At 38.0% G+C, this 19,249-nt stretch overlaps 3 protein-coding genes across 3 annotated transcripts; all 3 read left to right on the top strand.

The window, feature by feature from the left end:
- Positions 1-1,077: 1,077 nt before the first annotated feature.
- Positions 1,078-5,316, top strand: LOC138596693 (extracellular calcium-sensing receptor-like). The gene is made up of 9 exons (XM_069667993.1): positions 1,078-1,187; positions 1,412-1,706; positions 1,863-1,949; positions 2,147-2,416; positions 2,950-3,156; positions 3,268-3,537; positions 3,868-4,095; positions 4,190-4,313; positions 4,406-5,316. Exons 1-9 carry the CDS (start codon positions 1,078-1,080, stop codon positions 5,314-5,316), a joined length of 2,502 nt encoding a protein of 833 aa, XP_069524094.1.
- Positions 5,317-7,757: 2,441 nt separating this feature from the next.
- LOC138596871 (extracellular calcium-sensing receptor-like) lies at positions 7,758-12,056 on the top strand. The gene is made up of 9 exons (XM_069668311.1): positions 7,758-7,867; positions 8,088-8,382; positions 8,541-8,627; positions 8,829-9,098; positions 9,681-9,887; positions 10,002-10,271; positions 10,608-10,835; positions 10,930-11,053; positions 11,146-12,056. The coding sequence occupies exons 1-9, from the start codon at positions 7,758-7,760 to the stop codon at positions 12,054-12,056; spliced, it is 2,502 nt and encodes an 833-aa protein (XP_069524412.1).
- Positions 12,057-12,888: 832 nt separating this feature from the next.
- LOC138596825 (extracellular calcium-sensing receptor-like) lies at positions 12,889-17,173 on the top strand. The gene is made up of 9 exons (XM_069668242.1): positions 12,889-12,998; positions 13,219-13,513; positions 13,677-13,763; positions 13,971-14,240; positions 14,825-15,031; positions 15,146-15,415; positions 15,725-15,952; positions 16,047-16,170; positions 16,263-17,173. The coding sequence occupies exons 1-9, from the start codon at positions 12,889-12,891 to the stop codon at positions 17,171-17,173; spliced, it is 2,502 nt and encodes an 833-aa protein (XP_069524343.1).
- Positions 17,174-19,249: the final 2,076 nt, after the last annotated feature.

Here is a 19,249-nt window from a genome sequence, read left to right as displayed (position 1 = left end):
GAGAATGGGGCTAGAAGACTGCGGTTTCCATCTACCGGATTATGTCCCTGTATACCACATTCACCATTATTAACACACCTGGGGGGGTCTCCCTCAAGGGAGAGAGCCTTTCGTGGGGGTAAAAACTTGAAGAAAAAATAATACAACTCAAAGAACCAGGACAGGAGAATGAGGTTAACTGACCATGGTCCCCGTCTAGTGGGTTATGTCCCTGTATACCACAGTTACCAGTATTTACAGACACCAATGGAAAAAAGAACCATGATGGGAGAGCAAGGCTAGCCAACCATGGTCCCCGTCTAGTGGGTCATGTCCCTGTATACCACATTTACCAATATTTACACAGACATCGACATATTGTTGTTTGAAGATATTGAGGATTCATTTAGGCAACTATCATTTGAGCACAGCTTCTTCTATATTAGTCTTTAATTTCGAAAATGATACTCCCTCTAGCCTCTCAAAAAATAAGTGAGGAGCAATCTTTTCTGCCCCTATGGACCATCCTCCTCTTGCTGGTATGTAAAGGTAATTCTAACAAATATAACACAAAAATGTGATTTAAGTAATAGGCTACTTATCAATAGTATGCAATTGATTACAATCTGCAGATATTAAAAAATGTATTTAAAGTATAAATTAGATGGGTTTTAAGTTACAAGAGTATAAAAATTTAAGTGATTTACAAAATATAAAATATAGTTCATATCCTATATTTGCTAAAACAACTGCTTATATGGCATAGGCATATGGCATTTTAATTTAATGTTTGATAAATTACATTAACATAAAAAACATGTACGTGTATTATGTCCTGCCCCCATAACCAATGCCCTGATGGCTGGCATGAAAGATTAAACAATGATGTAGACCGTGCATCAGTAATGAAAAAAAACCTGCATATAAAAATAGCCTTGTATGAACAATGGAAACAGAAGGGAAGGGAGGAGGGCAGTTATGGGAGCTTTTCTTCACACATCTCTCCACATCTTAATTTATTTCTCTTCCTCCTTATACTCTGTATCTAATTCTTTTTCCTCAAGTTGTAAATTACAGAGCAATTTTCGTCTTAATGAAATGCACAAGCCTGGAGATGTGGTTTTGGGTGGTCTGTTCCAGGTGCACTATACCTCTGTCTTCCCTGAGTGGACTTACACCTCAGAGCCACAACAGCCAAGCTGCAATGGGTAAGTTTTAAGAAAAATTGGACTGTGCTTAGACAAGCATTAAGCCCCAGTGATATAACTTTTCATGACAGTTTAAGTGATAATTGTAAAATATTGGAATTCATCTATGAAAAGTATATTATTGTAACTGTGTAACATGTTATTTACATAGGTATTTTTATCTATCCAGTTCAAACAGAGCCATATTACTTTATAGTAGTTGATTACAATATTGTCTGTGCTAGGTTTGACACTCTAGGGTTCAGGCATGCTATGACCATGGCCTTTGCTATTGATGAGATCAACAGGAACTCCAATCTGTTACCTAACGTAACTCTGGGATACAGTCTTTATGACAATTGTGGTGCACTTATAATTGGATTCAGTGGAGGATTATTACTGGCCAGTGGCAGAGAAGAGCAGTACGTGTTTGAGGAGAACTGTTTAGGCACCCCACCAGTACTGGGGATTGTTGGTGGTTCTGCCTCTACATTTTCTATTGCCACTTCCAATGTGCTGGGTTTATACAAAATTCCCTTGGTAAGCATTTCTATCCTCTATTTTTTTAAACCTATTTCTATATGCTGTCTTTGAATCAATGCCATTTTTAAAGTGATACATTGTTTGAATATATAGATGTATTAAGTGGTTACAATTTGCAACAGTGGTAACATTACACTGTGTATTTTTTCATAGGTAAGTTATTTTTCCACCTGCTCCTGCCTTAGCGATCGACAACGGTATCCGTCCTTCTTTAGAACAATCCCAAGTGATGCTTTCCAGGTGAATCACTTTTCCCAAGATTAGAGCTACAAACTCTGTTTCATTCACAAAAAGCTAGTAGAAATTTTCGCAAATGACACAAACCTTATGTTTTCTCTGAGTTTAATTTATAATTGAACAATAATTTCAGTTTTTAATTTGTGTCTTTTAAATGAGTATACTTGCACTGATCTTTTCACACCAATATATTCATTTAGGTGCGTGCTATGATTCAGATTCTAAAACACTTTGGCTGGACTTGGGTTGGCCTGCTGGTCGATGATGATGACTATGGACTCCATGTTGCTCGATCCTTCCAATCTGATCTGACTAAGTCTGGTGGAGGTTGTCTAGCTTACTTGGAGGTTTTGCCCTGGGACAGCGACCCAATTGAACTGAGGAGGATTGCTGATGTGATGAAGAGATCCACAGCTCGTGTGGTCATGGTGTTCGCACACGAGTTCAAGATGATTCATCTCATGGAAGAGGTTGGAATCAAGTGTATTATACAATTCAGAAATACGTGGTTTTAAAAAATTTATTCATTATACTAAATCACATATCAGTTCCAGTTAGACCATCATCAATTCAAAGTTGTTGATAGTGGTTCCAAACCTGGCTTGAAATATTTTACTAAATTTGTAGGTTTCAATCAGTGTGCAATAATGAAAAAAACACTCCCTAACAGTGTAATAAATAATGAATAATTAGACTACATTTATCAGGTGTACAGGGAAGCTCACAAAAATAATGGAAGCCAGTTGTAAACTTGAGTAATGCCATTTTGGAAAGCTCTACCTATCATGTATGGAATTCAACAGCATGGCTCATTTACCTTACTTTACAGTGACTGTTCCATTTAAATGTAGTCATTTAAAAAAAACCTAATTTGGGCTTCTTATGCTAAATTTAAATCTGTGCTTTGTGATAAAAGAAATTGTTGTAAATCATTGTGTTGCAATTCAATTGTATATTTAAAAAAAAGGCGTCTGGCATAAACTCTTTATAATGCTATACACAGGTGCTGAGGCAGAATGTGACAGGCCAGCAGTGGATTGCAAGTGAAGCCTGGACAGCATCTACTGTGCTCCAGACACCAGAACTCATGCCATACCTGAGTGGCACACTTGGCATCGCCATCCGTCGAGGAGAAATACCAGGGCTCAGGGAATTCCTCTTACAAATACGTCCTGACCACAATGGAAACAACCACTCTGGAAATAACATGGTATAAGTTGAATTCAACAAATTCTTATCACATAAATGAAAAATGATAATTATTATAAATAACATGTTTCAGTTTCTGTTGTCATTAATCTCATACTATACTGTTATTCAGGTGATGCAGTTTTGGGAATACACATTTCAGTGTAGATTTGCTACAGCTGGTTGGTTGGAAGCTGGAGAAGCACTTTGCACTGGAGATGAAGACTTAGAAAATGTTGACACTGAGTTTTTGGATGTGTCTGATCTCAGGCCTGAGTACAACATTTACAAGGCTGTGTATGCTCTTGCGTATGCCCTTGATGATATAATGCAGTGCGAGCCAGGGAGAGGGCCTTTCAGTGGGCACAGCTGTGCCAGGATGCAAACACTGGAGCCATGGCAGGTGTGGTATCAACCTACGCTCTACCTGTTTATGTTTCCAATAATAGCAGCTACATATTGAGTTACTGACTGAATGTATTATTGTTTTGTTGTTTCAGTTTTTTAATGTTAACACCCAAAAATGTTATTGGTATGCAGGCTTCTATTCACCATATTGTTCAAAAAGTAAAAGATGTAATACTAAAAATAGACAAAGCAGCCTCAACTTTAGGGTGCATAAAAAAGATAAAACTATTAAAAGATAAAAATGTCAGGAAATTGTGGATAAACCTTTGCTCGGTTTGAGTCCTTCAATACACTTAATCTGTCGATTTCTGTTATCCATTTGTAGCTTGTTCATTATTTGCAAAAGGTCAACTTCACCACACAAGTTGGTGATCAAGTGTCATTTGATAAGAATGGTGATGCCTTGCCAATCTATGACATCATTAACTGGGTGTGGCTCCCTGATGGAAGAACTATAGTTCAGAATGTGGGTGAGGTTAAGAGGTCAGACTCTAAAGGTGAAGAACTCAAAATTGTTGAAGACAAAATCTCCTGGAACTTTATATCAAAAAAGGTAAGTTCTGTTTGTTCAGATTGTTCCTATTTTGGACGGAGGAGCAAAGCAGGATACAATAATCATGATGACAGATTTATTTTTCTCCCTACAGCCACCTCTTTCAGTGTGCAGTGACAGCTGTCCTCCAGGTACCCGCATGGCAAGAAAGAAGGGTGAACCTGAGTGCTGTTTTGACTGCATCCCGTGTTCTGAGGGCAAGATCAGCAATAAAACTGGTGAATTTTCATCTTCAATATTTTTTTTCACTCTCAGAATATTACCTTACGTAATAAGCAATGTACCTCACCCACTTCTCTCTTTTTTTCAGACTCCATGGAGTGCACCAGTTGTCCAGAGGACTTCTGGTCCAGCCCTCAACGAGACCATTGTGTTGCTAAGAAAACAGAGTTTCTCTCGTACCATGAGCCTTTGGGTATCTGCTTGACAGCTGCCTCATTGCTGGGCACTTTTATCTGTGCTGTTGTACTTGGAATCTTCAGCTATCATAAACATACACCCATGGTACGCGCCAACAATTCAGAACTGAGTTTCCTGCTCTTGGTTGCTCTTAAACTCTGTTTCCTGTGTTCGCTGTTGTTTATCGGTCGTCCCAGACTATGGACATGCCAGCTGAGACATGCTGCATTTGGGATCAGCTTTGTGCTTTGTGTCTCATGCATTCTGGTTAAAACCATGGTGGTTCTGGCTGTGTTCAAGGCCTCCAAGCCAGGAGGTGGAGCTACTCTCAAGTGGTTTGGCATAATGCAGCAGAGAGGGACAGTTCTGGTTCTTACATCTATCCAGACAGCAATTTGCATTGTCTGGATTGTTTCCTCCACACCTGCTCCACATAAAAACACTCAGTACCACAATGACAAGATTGTTTATGAGTGTGTAGTTGGGTCCACAATTGGCTTTGCAGTTTTACTTGGTTACATTGGTTTTTTGGCTATCCTCAGCTTCCTCTTAGCATTTCTGGCAAGAAATCTTCCTGACAACTTCAATGAGGCCAAACTCATCACATTCAGTATGCTCATCTTCTGTGCTGTGTGGGTGGCCTTTGTCCCTGCGTATGTCAACTCACCGGGCAAATATGCAGATGCAGTGGAGATATTTGCCATCCTGGCCTCCAGTTTTGGCCTCTTGGTGGCGCTGTTTGGACCCAAATGTTACATAATCCTGCTCAGACCAGAGAGGAACACGAAGAAAGCAATCATGGGTCGAGGAACCACCAACTAATAAAAGCAGCAGAAACCAAAATTATCAACTAGTTTAAAACAATATTATATTCAGTTGTATTTTTACAATGGCAAACCAAGTCTATCATAAAAGTTAGATTTTGTTGAGTGAGATGATGTCTTCTGTGTGAATAGCTGGATGTCTCTAGTCTTACATCGAACAAATACAACCATTTAATAAAATATATAATAATATGTGTCATCATTTATTATGAGATCAGTTCTTTTGTTTTAAATACTTTTGCTTGAAAATGTGATTTTTTTCTGAGACTTGCCAACAGGTGTGATTCCTGCAGAGGTTGCTCTGGGATTTGACTGACTATATTCTACACTCAATATTAAAAATACAATTTATTTTGTGTGTTCAGAAGCCACATGTGACTAAAATCAAAGATCAAGGAAAAACAATAAGTTATTAAAAAAAAAGTAATTTTCAGAGAGAAAATATGTAAATTGGTCTGATTCAACTGGACAGAACAGGGAGGTTAAAGGAAACAATTGTGTTTCATAATGGCTCAAACAATTAGAGGAAAGCTTGGCACATGTAGGCACAATTCTGTGAGCCGAGTAGCATGACTGATTCAGGTTGCTCCTATATTGACACTTCAGTAGGTGCTGAAACATTGTACTTAGGATCCTGTTTATTCCAGTTTCCATCGAACTTTTTGGATTTAAGACAAAAAACAACACATCATCTGCATATAATATGACTGAGCACGATCCAAGCGGCAATTTGTACTGCTTGGCTCGTCTCTCTTCCTCACCACCTTTAACAAAAATTCTTAGGGGCTCACCACCAGGTTAAACACAAGTCATCTTGGACTCTAACCCCCAAGTTAAACACAAATAATTGGGGACTCTAACCAACAGGATAACCACAAATCACTGGGAACTGTAACCACCAGGTTAAACACTACAACTGTGGACTCTAACCGCAAAGTCAAAACCACCAGCTTGAATACAAATCACACAGTGACATAAAGATGGAAGGCAAGGCAGCTATATTTGCATAGCATATTCCATAGACTGAGGCAATTCAAAGTGCTTTAAAGAGTAGTAGTTAACCATTGTAAATAGCAGGAGTGAATAAAATACATTAAAATACATAAAAAAAAGGCAATTACATAGACGCAACAACAACAACAATAATTCAGGCCGTATGTAATAAAACCGGATGTTAAACAAAAGCATAAAACTGAACTTCCTATTCCAATTGAATCCATAGAGAATTAAATCATAGCATAGTACGCTTAATAATTATTAATAATCATTAAGGAGAACAAGGCAAGCCTACCATGGACCCTGACTTACGGGTTATTTCCCTGTATACCATATTTACACAGACACCAAGGGAATAAAGAACCATGACAGAAAACGTGGGAACCTGCAGAAGGTCTCCAACAAGGCAGAGAGCCTTCTCTGGGGTTAACTCTCAGAAGAAACCTGCACGAAAACCCCAGGATACGAGAATGGGGATAGAAGACTGCGGAAGAAACAACAACTCAAAGTACCAGGACAGGAGAATGAGGTTAACTGACCATGGTCCCCGTCTAGTGGATTATGTCCCTGTATACCACAGTTACCAGTATTTACACAGAAACCAATGGAGAACAAAAAACCATGATGGGAGAGTGAGGCTAGCCAACCATGGTCCCCGTCTAGCAGGTCATGTCCCTGTATACCACATTTACCAGTATTTACACAGACATCGACATATTGTTGTTTGAAGATATTGAGGATTCATTTAGGCAACTATTATTTGAGCACAGCTTTTTCTATATTAGTCTTTAATTTCGAATATGATACTCCCTCTAGCCTCTCAAAAAATAAGTGAGGAGCAATGTCTTCTGCCCCTATGGACCATCCTCCTCTTGTTGGTATGTTAAGGTAATTTTAACAAATATAACACAAAAATGTGATTTAAGTAATAGGCTACTTATCAATGGTATGCAATTGATTACAATCTGCAGATATTACAAAATATATAGAAAGTATAAATTAGATGGGTTTTAAGTTACAAGAGTATAAAAATTTAAGTGATTTACAAAATATAAAATATAGTTCATATCCTATATTTGCTAAAACAACTGCTAATATGGCATAGGCATATGGCATTTTAATTTAATGTTTGATAAATTACATTATAACAACATTATAAAATGTGCATATATTGTGTCCTGCCCCCATAACCAATGCCCTGATGGCTGGCATGAAAGATTAAACAATGATGTAGACAGTGCATCAGGAATGAAAAAAAAAACCTGCATATAAAAATAGCCATGTATGAACAATGGAAACAGAAGGGAAGGGAGGAGGGCAGTTATGGGAGCTTTTCTTCGCATATCTCTCCACATCTTAATTTATTTCTCTTCCTCCTTATACTCTGTATCTAATTCTTTTTCCTCAAGTTGTAAATTACAGAGCAATTTTCGTCTTAATGAAATGCACAAGCCTGGAGATGTGGTTTTGGGTGGTCTGTTCGAGGTGCATTATACCTCTATCTTCCCTGAGTGGACTTACACCTCAGAGCCACAACAGCCAAGCTGCAATGGGTAAGTTTTAAGAAAAAATTGGACTGTGCTGAAACAAGCATGAAACACCAGTGATATAACTTTTCATGACAATTTAAGTGACTAAAATGTTAGAATACATATATGGAAAGTATATTATTGTAACTGTGTAACATGTTATTTACATAGGTATTTTTATCTGTCCAGTTCAAACAGAGCCATATTACTTTATAGTAGTTGATTACAATATTGTCTGTGCTAGGTTTGACACTCTAGGGTTCAGGCATGCTATGACCATGGCCTTTGCTATTGATGAGATCAACAGGAACTCCAATCTGTTACCTAACGTAACTCTGGGATACAGTCTTTATGACAATTGTGGTGCACTAATAACTGGATTCAGTGGAGGATTATTACTGGCCAGTGGCAGAGAAGAGCAGTACGTGTTTGAGGAGAACTGTTTAGGGACCCCACCAGTACTGGGGATTGTTGGTGATTATGCCTCTTCATTTACTATTGCCACTTCCAATGTGCTGGGTTTATACAAAATGCCCATTGTAAGTGCTTCTATCCTCTTTTTAAAAAAAACCTATTTCTATATGCTGTCTTTGAATCAATGCCATATTAAAGTGATACATTGTTTAAATATATAAATGTATTAAGTGGTTACAATTTGGATGAAATTGGTAACATTATACTCTATGTTTCCTTATAGGTGAGTTATTTTTCCACTTGTTCCTGCCTTAGCGATCGACAACGGTTTCCATCCTTCTTTAGAACAATTCCAAGTGATGCTTTCCAGGTGGCTCACATTTACTAAGATTAGAGCTACAAACTCGGTCTGATTAATTCAAAACAAGCTAGTAGACATTTTCACAAATGACACAAACCTAATCTTTTGTCGTAATTTAATTTGTAATTTAACAATAATTTAAGTTTTTAATTTGTGTCTTTTAAATGAGTATACTTGCATTGATCTTTTCACACCAATATTTTCATTTAGGTGCGTGCTATGACTCAGATTCTAAAACACTTTGGCTGGACTTGGGTTGGCCTGCTGGTCAGTGATGATGACTATGGACTCCATGTTGCTCGATCCTTCCAATCTGATCTGACTAAGTCTGGTGGAGGTTGTCTAGCTTACTTGGAGGTTTTGCCTTGGGACAGCGACCCAATTGAACTGAGGAGGATTGTTGATGTGATGAAGAGATCCACAGCTCGTGTGGTCATGGTGTTCGCACACGAGTTCAACATGATTCATCTCATGGAAGAGGTTGGAATCAAATATATAATACAATTCAGAAATACGTGGTTTTAAAAAATGTATTAATTATACTAAGTCACATATCAGTTCCAGTTAGACCATCATCAGTTCATAGTTGTTGATAGTGGTTCCAGTTTATATGTCCAAAATTTGAACCAAAAAAGATTCAGCTCAATAGAAAAACCTGGCTTGAAATATTTTAATACATTTGTAGGTTTCAATCAGTGTGCAATAATGAAAGAACTACTCCCTAAAAGTATAAGGAATAATAAATAATTAGACTACAGTGATCAGGTTTATAGGGAAGCTCACATAAATAACGGAAGCCAGTTGTAAACTTGAGTAATGCCATTTTGGAAAGCTCTACCTTTTATGTATGGATTAAACAGCATGGCTCATTTACCTTACTTTACAGTGACTGTTCCATTTAATTGTAGATTTTAATAAACCCTAATTTGGGATTTTTATGCTAAAAGTTTTAAATCTGTGTTTAAGTGATAAAATAAATTGTTGTAGATCATTGTGTTGCAATTCAATTGTATAATTTTAAAAAAGAAGTCTGGCATAAACTCTTTATAATGCTATACACAGGTGCTGAGGCAGAATGTGACAGGCCAGCAGTGGATTGCAAGTGAAGCCTGGACAGCATCTACTGTGCTCCAGACACCAGAACTCATGCCATACCTGAGTGGCACACTTGGCATCGCCATTCGTCGAGGAGAAATACCAGGGCTCAGGGAATTCCTCTTACAAATACGTCCCGACCAAAATGGAAACAACCACTCTGGAAATAACATGGTATAAGTTGAATTCAACAAATTCTTATCACATAAACAAAAAATGATAATAATTATCATAAATAACATGTTTCAGTTTCTGTTGTCATTAATCTCATTCTATACTGTTATTCAGGTGATGCAGTTTTGGGAATACACATTTCAGTGTAGATTTGCTACAGCTGGTTGGTTGAAAGCTGGAGAAGCACTTTGCACTGGAGATGAAGACTTAGAAAATGTTGACACTGAGTTTTTGGATGTGTCTAATCTCAGGCCTGAGTACAACATTTACAAGGCTGTGTATGCTCTTGCGTATGCCCTTGATGATATAATGCAGTGCGAGCCAGGGAGAGGGCCTTTCAGTGGGCACAGCTGTGCCAGGATGCAAACACTGGAGCCATGGCAGGTGTGGTATCAACCTACGCTCTACCTGTTTATGTTTCCAATAATAGCAGCTACATATTGAGTTACTGACTGAATGTATTATTGTTTTGTTGTTTCAGATTTTGAATGTTATTAATGACACCCAAAAATGTTATTGGTATGCCAGCTTCTATTCACCATATTGTTCAAAAAGTAAAAAAAGTAATACTAAAAATAGACAAAGCAGCCTCCACTTTAGGGTGCATAAAAAAGATAAAACTATTAAAAGATAAAAATGTCAGGAAATTGCGGATAAACCTTTGCTCGGTTTGAGCCCTTCAATACACTTAATCTGTCAATTTCTGTTATCCATTTGTAGCTTGTTCATTATTTGCAAAAGGTCAACTTCACCACACAATTTGGTGATCAAGTGTCATTTGATAAGAATGGTGATGCCTTGCCAATCTATGACATCATTAACTGGGTGTGGCTCCCTGATGGAAGAACTATAGTTCAGAATGTGGGTGAGGTTAAGAGGTCAGACTCTAAAGGTGAAGAACTCAAAATTGTTGAAGACAAAATCTCCTGGAACTTTATATCAAAAAAGGTAAGTTCTGTTTGTTCAGATTGTTCCTATTTTGGACAGTAGAGCAAAGCAGATTACAATAATCATGATGACAGATTTATTTTTCTCCCTACAGCCACCTCTTTCAGTGTGCAGTGACAGCTGTCCTCCAGGTACCCGTATGGCAAGAAAGAATGGTGAACCTGAGTGCTGTTTTGACTGCATCTCGTGTTCTGAGGGCAAGATCAGCAATAAAACTGGTGAATTTTCATCTTCAATATTTTTTATTTCTCTCAGAATATTATCTTACGTAATAAGCAATGTACCTCACCCACTTCTCTCTTTTTTTCAGACTCCATGGAGTGCACCAGTTGTCCAGAGGACTTCTGGTCCAGCCCTCAGCGTGACCATTGTGTTCCGAAGAAAACAGAGTTTCTCTCATACCATGAGCCTTTGGGTATCTGCTTGACAGCTGCCTCATTGCTGGGCACTTTTATCTGTGCTGTTGTACTTGGAATCTTCAGCTATCATAAACATACACCCATGGTACGCGCCAACAATTCAGAACTGAGTTTCCTGCTCTTGGTTGCTCTTAAACTCTGTTTCCTGTGTTCGCTGTTGTTTATCGGTCGTCCCAGACTATGGACATGCCAGCTGAGACATGCTGCATTTGGGATCAGCTTTGTGCTTTGTGTCTCATGCATTCTGGTTAAAACCATGGTTGTCGTGGCTGTGTTCAAGGCCTCCAAGCCAGGAGGTGGAGCTGCTCTCAAGTGGTTTGGCATAATGCAGCAGAGAGGGACAGTTCTGGTTCTTACATCTATCCAGACAGCAATTTGCATTGTCTGGATTGTTTCCTCCACACCTGCTCCACAAAAAAACACTCAATACCACAATGACGAGATAGTATATGAGTGTGTAGTTGGGTCCACAGTTGGCTTTGCAGTTCTGCTTGGCTATATTGGCCTTTTGGCTATCCTCAGCTTCCTCTTAGCATTTCTGGCAAGAAATCTTCCTGACAACTTCAATGAGGCCAAACTCATCACATTCAGTATGCTCATCTTCTGTGCTGTGTGGGTGGCCTTTGTCCCTGCGTATGTCAACTCACCAGGAAAATATGCAGATGCAGTGGAGATATTTGCCATCCTGGCCTCCAGTTTTGGCCTCTTGGTGGCGCTGTTTGGACCCAAATGTTACATAATCCTGCTGAGACCAGAGAGGAACACAAAGAAAGCAATCATGGGTCGAGGAACCACCAACTAATAAAAGCAGCAGAAACCAAAATTATCAACTAGTTTAAAACAATATTATATTCAGTTGTATTTTTACAATGGCAAAGCAAGTCGATCATAAAAGTTAGATTTTGTTGAGTGAGATGATGTCTTCTGTGTGGATAGCTGGATGTCTCTAGTCTTACATCGAACAAATACAACCATTTAATAAAATGTATAATAATATGTGTTATCATTTATTATGAGATCAGTTCTTTCGTTTTAAGTACTTTTGCTTGAAAATGTGATTTTTTTCTGAGACTTGCCAACAGGTGTGATTCCCGCAGGGGTTACTCCGGGATTGGACTGACTATATTCTACACTCAATATTAAAAAACAAAATTTATTTTGTGTGTTCAGAGGCCACATGTGACTAAAATCAAAGATCAAGGAAAAACAATAAGTTATTAAAAATAAAAAAAAGCAATTTTCAGAGAGAAAATGTGTAATTTGGTCTGATTCGATCTGGACAGAACAGGGAGGTTAACGGAAATAATTGGCATTTTAATTTAATGTTTGATAAATTACATTAACATTACAAAATGTTCGTGTATTATGTCCTGCCCCCATAACCAATGCCCTGATGGCTGGCATGAAAGATTAAACAATGATGTAGACCGTGCATCAGTAATGAAAAAAAAACCTGCATATAAAAATAGCCATGTATGAACATTGGAAACAGAAGGGAAGGGAGGAGGGCAGTTATGGGAGCTTTTCTTCGCACATCTCTCCACATCTTAATTTATTTCTCTTCCTCCTTATACTCTGTATCTAATTCTTTTTCCTCAAGTTGTAAATTACAGAGCAATTTTCGTCTCAATGAAATGCACAAGCCTGGAGATGTGGTTTTGGGTGGTCTGTTCGAGGTGCATTATACCTCTATCTTCCCTGAGTGGACTTACACCTCAGAGCCACAACAGCCAAGCTGCAATGGGTAAGTTTTAAGAAAAAATTGGACTGTGCTGAAACAAGCATGAAACACCAGTGATATAACTTTTCATGACAATTTAAATGACTACAATGTTAGAATACATCTATGAAAAGTATATTATTGTAACTGTGTAATGTGTTATTTACATAAGTATTTTTATCTGTCCAGTTCAAACAGAGCCATATTACTTTATAGTAGTTGATTACAATATTGTCTGTGCTAGTTTTGACACTCTAGGGTTCAGGCATGCTATGACCATGGCCTTTGCTATTGATGAGATCAACAGGAACTCCAATCTGTTACCTAACGTAACTCTGGGATACAGTCTTTATGACAATTGTGGTGCACTTATAATTGGATTCAGTGGAGGATTATTACTGGCCAGTGGCAGAGAAGAGCAGTACGTGTTTGAGGAGAACTGTTTAGGGACCCCACCAGTACTGGGGATTGTTGGTGATTCTGCCTCGACATTTACTATTGCCACTTCCAATGTGCTGGGTTTATACAAAATGCCCATTGTAAGTGCTTCTATCCTCTATTTTTTGAAACCTATTTTTTTATGCTGTCTTTGAATCAATGCAATTTTGAAAAAAAAGTGATACATTGTTTAAATATATAAATGTATTAAGTGGTTACGATTTGGATGAAATTGGTAACATTACACTGTATGTTTCCTTATAGGTGAGTTATTTTTCCACTTGTTCCTGCCTTAGCGATCGACAACGGTTTCCATCCTTCTTTAGAACAATCCCAAGTGATGCTTTCCAGGTGGCTCACATTTACTAAGATTAGAACTACAAACTCGGTCTGATTAATTCAAAACAAGCTAGTGGACATTTTCACAAATGACACAAACCTAATCTTTTGTCTTCATTTAATTTGTAATTGAACAATAATTTCAGTTTGTAGTTTGTGTCTTTTAAATGAGTATGCTTGTCGGTGCACTGACCTTTTTACACCAATATTTTCATTTAGGTGCGTGCTATGACTCAGATTCTAAAACACTTTGGCTGGACTTGGGTTGGCCTGCTGGTCAGTGATGATGACTATGGACTCCATGTTGCTCGATCCTTCCAATCTGATCTGACTAAGTCTGGTGGAGGTTGTCTAGCTTACTTGGAGGTTTTGCCTTGGGACAGCGACCCAATTGAACTGAGGAGGATTGTTGATGTGATAAAGAGATCCACAGCTCGTGTGGTCATGGTGTTCGCACACGAGTTCAACATGATTCATCTCATGGAAGAGGTTGGAATCAAATATATAATACAATTCAGAAATACGTGGTTTTAATAAATGTCTTAATTATACTAAGTCACATATCAGTTCCAGTTAGACCATCATCAGTTCATAGTTGTTGATAGTGGTTCCAGTTTATATGTCCAAAATTACAACCAAAAAAGATTCAGCTCAATAGAAAAACCTGGCTTGAAATATTTTAATACATTTGTAGGTTTCAATCAGTGTGCAATAATGAAAGAACTACTCCCTAACAGTATAAGGAATAATAAATAATTAGACTACAGTGATCAGGTTTACAGGGAAGCTCACAAAAATAATGGAAGCCAGATGTAAACTTCAGTAATGCCATTTTGGAAAGCTCTACCTATTAAGCATGGAATTAAACAGCATGGCTCATTTACCTTACTTTACAGTGACTGTTCCATTGAAATGTAGATTTTAATAAACCCTAATTTGGGATTTTTATGCTAAAAGTTTTTAAATCTGTGCTTAAGTGATAAAATAAATTGTTGTAAATCATTGTGTTGCAATTCAATTGTATATTTAACAAACAGAAGTCTGGCATAAACTCTTTATAATGCTATACACAGGTGCTGAGGCAGAATGTGACAGGCCAGCAGTGGATTGCAAGTGAAGCCTGGACAGCATCTACTGTGCTCCAGACACCAGAACTCATGCCATACCTGAGTGGCACACTTGGCATCGCCATCCGTCGAGGAGAAATACCAGGGCTCAGGGAATTCCTCTTACAAATACGTCCCGACCACAATGGAAACAACCACTCTGGAAATAACATGGTATAAGTTGAATTCAACAAATTCTTATCACATAAATAAATAATGATAATAATTATTATAAATAACATGTTTCAGTTTCTGTTGTCATTAATCTCATTCTATACTGTTATTCAGGTGATGCAGTTTTGGGAATACACATTTCAGTGTAGATTTGCTACAGCTGGTTGGTTGAAAGCTGGTGAAGCACTTTGCACTGGAGATGAAGACTTAGAAAATGTTGACACTGAGTTTTTGGATGTGTCTAATCTCAGGCCTGAGTACAACATTTACAAGGCTGTGTATGCTCTTGCGTATGCCCTTGATGATATAATGCAGTGCGAGCCAGGGAGAGGGCCTTTCAGTGGGCACAGCTGTGCCAGGATGCAAACACTGGAGCCATGGCAGGTGTGGTATCAACCTACGCTCTACCTGTTTATGTTTCCAATAATAGCAGCTACATATTGAGTTACTGACTGAATGTATTATTGTTTTGTTGTTTCAGTTTTTGAATGTTATTAATGACACCCAAAAATTGTATTGGTATGCCGGCTTCTATTCACCACATTGACAATAGACAAAGCAGCCTCAACTTTAGGGTGCATAAAAAAGATAAAACTATTAAATGATAAAAATGTCAGGAAATTGTGTATAAACCTTTGCTTGGTTTGAGTCCTTCACACCCTAAATCTGTCGATTTCTGTTATCCATTTGTAGCTTGTTCATTATTTGCAAAAGGTCAACTTCACCACACAAGTTGGTGATCAAGTGTCATTTGATAAGAATGGTGATGCCTTGCCAATCTATGACATCATTAACTGGGTGTGGCTCCCTGATGGAAGAACTATAGTTCAGAATGTGGGTGAGGTTAAGAGGTCAGACTCTAAAGGTGAAGAACTCAAAATTGTTGAAGACAAAATCTTCTGGAACTTTATATCAAAAAAGGTAAGTTCTGTTTGTTCAGATTGTTCCTATTTTGGACAGTAGAGCAAAGCAGATTACAATAATCATGATGACAGATTTATTTTTCTCCCTACAGCCACCTCTTTCAGTGTGCAGTGACAGCTGTCCTCCAGGTACCCGCATGGCAAGAAAGAAGGGTGAACCTGAGTGCTGTTTTGACTGCATCTCGTGTTCTGAGGGCAAGATCAGCAATAAAACTGGTGAATTTTCATCTTCAATATTTTTTTTCACTCTCAGAATATTATCTTACGTAATAAGCAATGTACCTCACCCACTTCTCTCTTTTTTTCAGACTCCATGGAGTGCACCAGTTGTCCAGAGGACTTCTGGTCCAGCCCTCAGCATGACCACTGTGTGGCTAAGAAAACAGAGTTTCTCTCGTACCATGAGCCTTTGGGTATCTGCTTGACAGCTGCCTCATTGCTGGGCACTTTTATCTGTGCTGTTGTACTTGGAATCTTCAGCTATCATAAACATACACCCATGGTACGCGCCAACAATTCAGAACTGAGTTTCCTGCTCTTGGTTGCTCTTAAACTCTGTTTCCTGTGTTCGCTGTTGTTTATCGGTCGTCCCAGACTATGGACATGCCAGCTGAGACATGCTGCATTTGGGATCAGCTTTGTGCTTTGTGTCTCATGCATTCTGGTTAAAACCATGGTGGTTCTGGCTGTGTTCAAGGCCTCCAAGCCAGGAGGTGGAGCTGCTCTCAAGTGGTTTGGCATAATGCAGCAGAGAGGGACAGTTCTGGTTCTTACATCTATCCAGACAGCAATTTGCATTGTCTGGATTGTTTCCTCCACACCTGCTCCACATAAAAACACTCAATACCACAATGACAAGATAGTATATGAGTGTGTAGTTGGGTCCACAGTTGGCTTTGCAGTTCTGCTTGGCTATATTGGCCTTTTGGCTATCCTCAGCTTCCTCTTAGCATTTCTGGCAAGAAATCTTCCTGACAACTTCAATGAGGCCAAACTCATCACATTCAGTATGCTCATCTTCTGTGCTGTGTGGGTGGCCTTTGTCCCTGCGTATGTCAACTCACCAGGAAAATATGCAGATGCAGTGGAGATATTTGCCATCCTGGCCTCCAGTTTTGGCCTCTTGGTGGCGCTGTTTGGACCCAAATGTTACATAATCCTGCTGAGACCAGAGAGGAACACGAAGAAAGCAATCATGGGTCGAGGAACCACCAACTAATAAAAGCAGCAGAAACCAAAATTATCAACTAGTTTAAAGCAACATTATATTCAGTTGTATTTTTACAATGGCAAACCAAGTCTATCATAAAAGTTAGATTTTGTTGAGTGAGATGATGTCTTCTGTGCGGATAGCTGGATGTCTCTAGTCTTACATTGAACAAATACAACCAATAAATAAAACATATAATAATATGTGTTAACATTTATTATGAGATCAGTTATTTTAATATTTTTATGTACTGTTGCTTAAAAATGTGATTATTTCTGAGACTTGCCAACAGGTGTGATTCCTGCAGGGGTTGCTCTGGGATTGGACTGACTATATTCTACAATCAATATTAAAAATCAAAATGTATTTTGTGTGTTCAAAGAGTGTGACTTAAATCAAAGATCAAGGAAAAACAATAAGTTATAAAGAAAAAAAAGTAATATTCAGAGAAAAAATGTGTAAATTGGTCTGATTCGATTTGGACAAAACAGGGAAGTTAAAGGAAACAATTGTGTTTCACAATTGCTCAAACAATTAGAAGAAAGCTTGGCGCATCCCTTACGAAAATGTCACATGTGAATGGCCAACATGTGAATAGTCCTCATGTGAACCAAAAACATGGGGTTTTTTGGACATGTGTTTTTCATGTTGTTATTTCCACATGTGAACTGCAACCACATGTGATTATTTCACGTGACACAAGTTTTGTTATAGGCAAGGCTTAAAAAGTCCCAAATAAAAAGTATGATCGTTAATTGTTTATATAAACATGAAAACACACTGCGTTTATCTGGTATACGTTTCTGAATTTTTTTTAAAATTGAAATTAATATCGCAGAGCAAAAAGATATCGCAATACATGTTTTTTCCATATCAAACCCATATTGTGCAGCCCTAGTCACAGCTCTAAGAGCTGACACCACTGCTCAGATACCTACCTATCACTGCGACTGCCTGGTTTTAGGACTCACATGTGGAAATCTCTTCTGAACATGGTCTGTCAGATGAATTACAAAATGAGCATAATAAATATCTACTTTAAAAATACGAGGCAAATACATATCTATAAGAATTGAGTTATAAGCACAGACAATTAGTTTGTTTTTACCAATTATTGATTCCTCCTTGGCTGGGTCCAAGGCAGGCCTGGTCTCGCCATCCTGAATTCGTGATGATCAGCATTAAGAAGGAGGGGGCTGGGGGGAATGAAAGATGGTCAGGGGGTTAGGGGAGAAGAAAAATTAAATACATTTTTAGTTTACCGGTTTGAGGGGTTTTAAAGCAAAAATTCATCAACAATGCACACAATATTATCTATCTTTCTCAAAATTTGTACACCCAACTAGGGATGCAGCAATTAACCAGTTTCACAATTAATCACGCTTAAAACGCCATGCTTATTTAATCATGAATGTTAAAGTATTTATTTATTCTTCAAAGGGCATCAACAGTTTAAGTCTAAAAGGTTTCCCGCTCAAAAGATAAAGATGAGACTTGTTGTTTATCTTTAATTTTTATTTTTAGTCTATTATTTGATTACTGTGTTATTTCTGTTTCAAAAGGCTGCGATAAATGACACATTAACATTTAATGAAATTTAAAGTTAATGAATGCATAATAATCGTGATAATCGTGATAATTCCTCTGACTATAATCAAAATCTCTAGGCTAATTGTTGCATCCCTACACCCAACTGTTAGAAAATACTTAAAGTTGCATTAGAAACTTTAAGTTGTGTGATTACACACATTTTTAAAAATAATTGTATTATTTCAATATGTCTTAATGCTTCTTGGGACTATATTACATGCAATAGTCTTGACAGCATAGTACATTGCTGTGTGTAAATCACGTATGAAATGCATTGATCTCAATGGAATAAAAACGTCAGCTTCTTTAAGTTATATGCGCTGCTGTCAAATAACAATAACAACAATTAACGATATTACTACTGACCAAACAAAGTGCAGGGATTTTTCTTGTTTTTCTTGTTTCTTGTCACTATCCACATATCATTTTCACAGTTTACTCTGGCAGAGGACTGCTGACTCACACAATGGCTGCAGAATTTAGTTACTTTGATTC

This window comes from Semicossyphus pulcher, unplaced genomic scaffold, assembly GCF_022749685.1.
Source record: "Semicossyphus pulcher isolate SPU_LCO1_2020_fin unplaced genomic scaffold, fSemPul1.0.p SCAF_19, whole genome shotgun sequence".
Taxonomy (NCBI): Eukaryota; Metazoa; Chordata; class Actinopteri; order Labriformes; family Labridae; genus Semicossyphus; species Semicossyphus pulcher.
This window is presented reverse-complemented; position numbering and strand designations above follow the sequence as displayed.

What these genes read in the sequence shown, in the direction of transcription:
- LOC138596825 (XM_069668242.1), top strand. Translation starts at nt 12,889, where the DNA reads ATGCACAAGCCTGGAGATGTGGTTTTGGGTGGTCTGTTCGAGGTGCAT. An exon ending in TCCCAAGTGATGCTTTCCAG is followed by an intron (nt 13,764 to 13,970) that starts GTGGCTCACATT and finishes ATTTTCATTTAG; the next exon opens with GTGCGTGCTATGACTCAGAT. An exon ending in ACCACTCTGGAAATAACATG is followed by an intron (nt 15,032 to 15,145) that starts GTATAAGTTGAA and finishes ACTGTTATTCAG; the next exon opens with GTGATGCAGTTTTGGGAATA.
- LOC138596693 (XM_069667993.1), top strand. Translation starts at nt 1,078, where the DNA reads ATGCACAAGCCTGGAGATGTGGTTTTGGGTGGTCTGTTCCAGGTGCAC. An exon ending in CAACAGCCAAGCTGCAATGG is followed by an intron (nt 1,188 to 1,411) that starts GTAAGTTTTAAG and finishes TGTCTGTGCTAG; the next exon opens with GTTTGACACTCTAGGGTTCA. An exon ending in GTTTATACAAAATTCCCTTG is followed by an intron (nt 1,707 to 1,862) that starts GTAAGCATTTCT and finishes ATTTTTTCATAG; the next exon opens with GTAAGTTATTTTTCCACCTG.
- LOC138596871 (XM_069668311.1), top strand. Translation starts at nt 7,758, where the DNA reads ATGCACAAGCCTGGAGATGTGGTTTTGGGTGGTCTGTTCGAGGTGCAT. An exon ending in ACCACTCTGGAAATAACATG is followed by an intron (nt 9,888 to 10,001) that starts GTATAAGTTGAA and finishes ACTGTTATTCAG; the next exon opens with GTGATGCAGTTTTGGGAATA. An exon ending in AAACACTGGAGCCATGGCAG is followed by an intron (nt 10,272 to 10,607) that starts GTGTGGTATCAA and finishes ATCCATTTGTAG; the next exon opens with CTTGTTCATTATTTGCAAAA.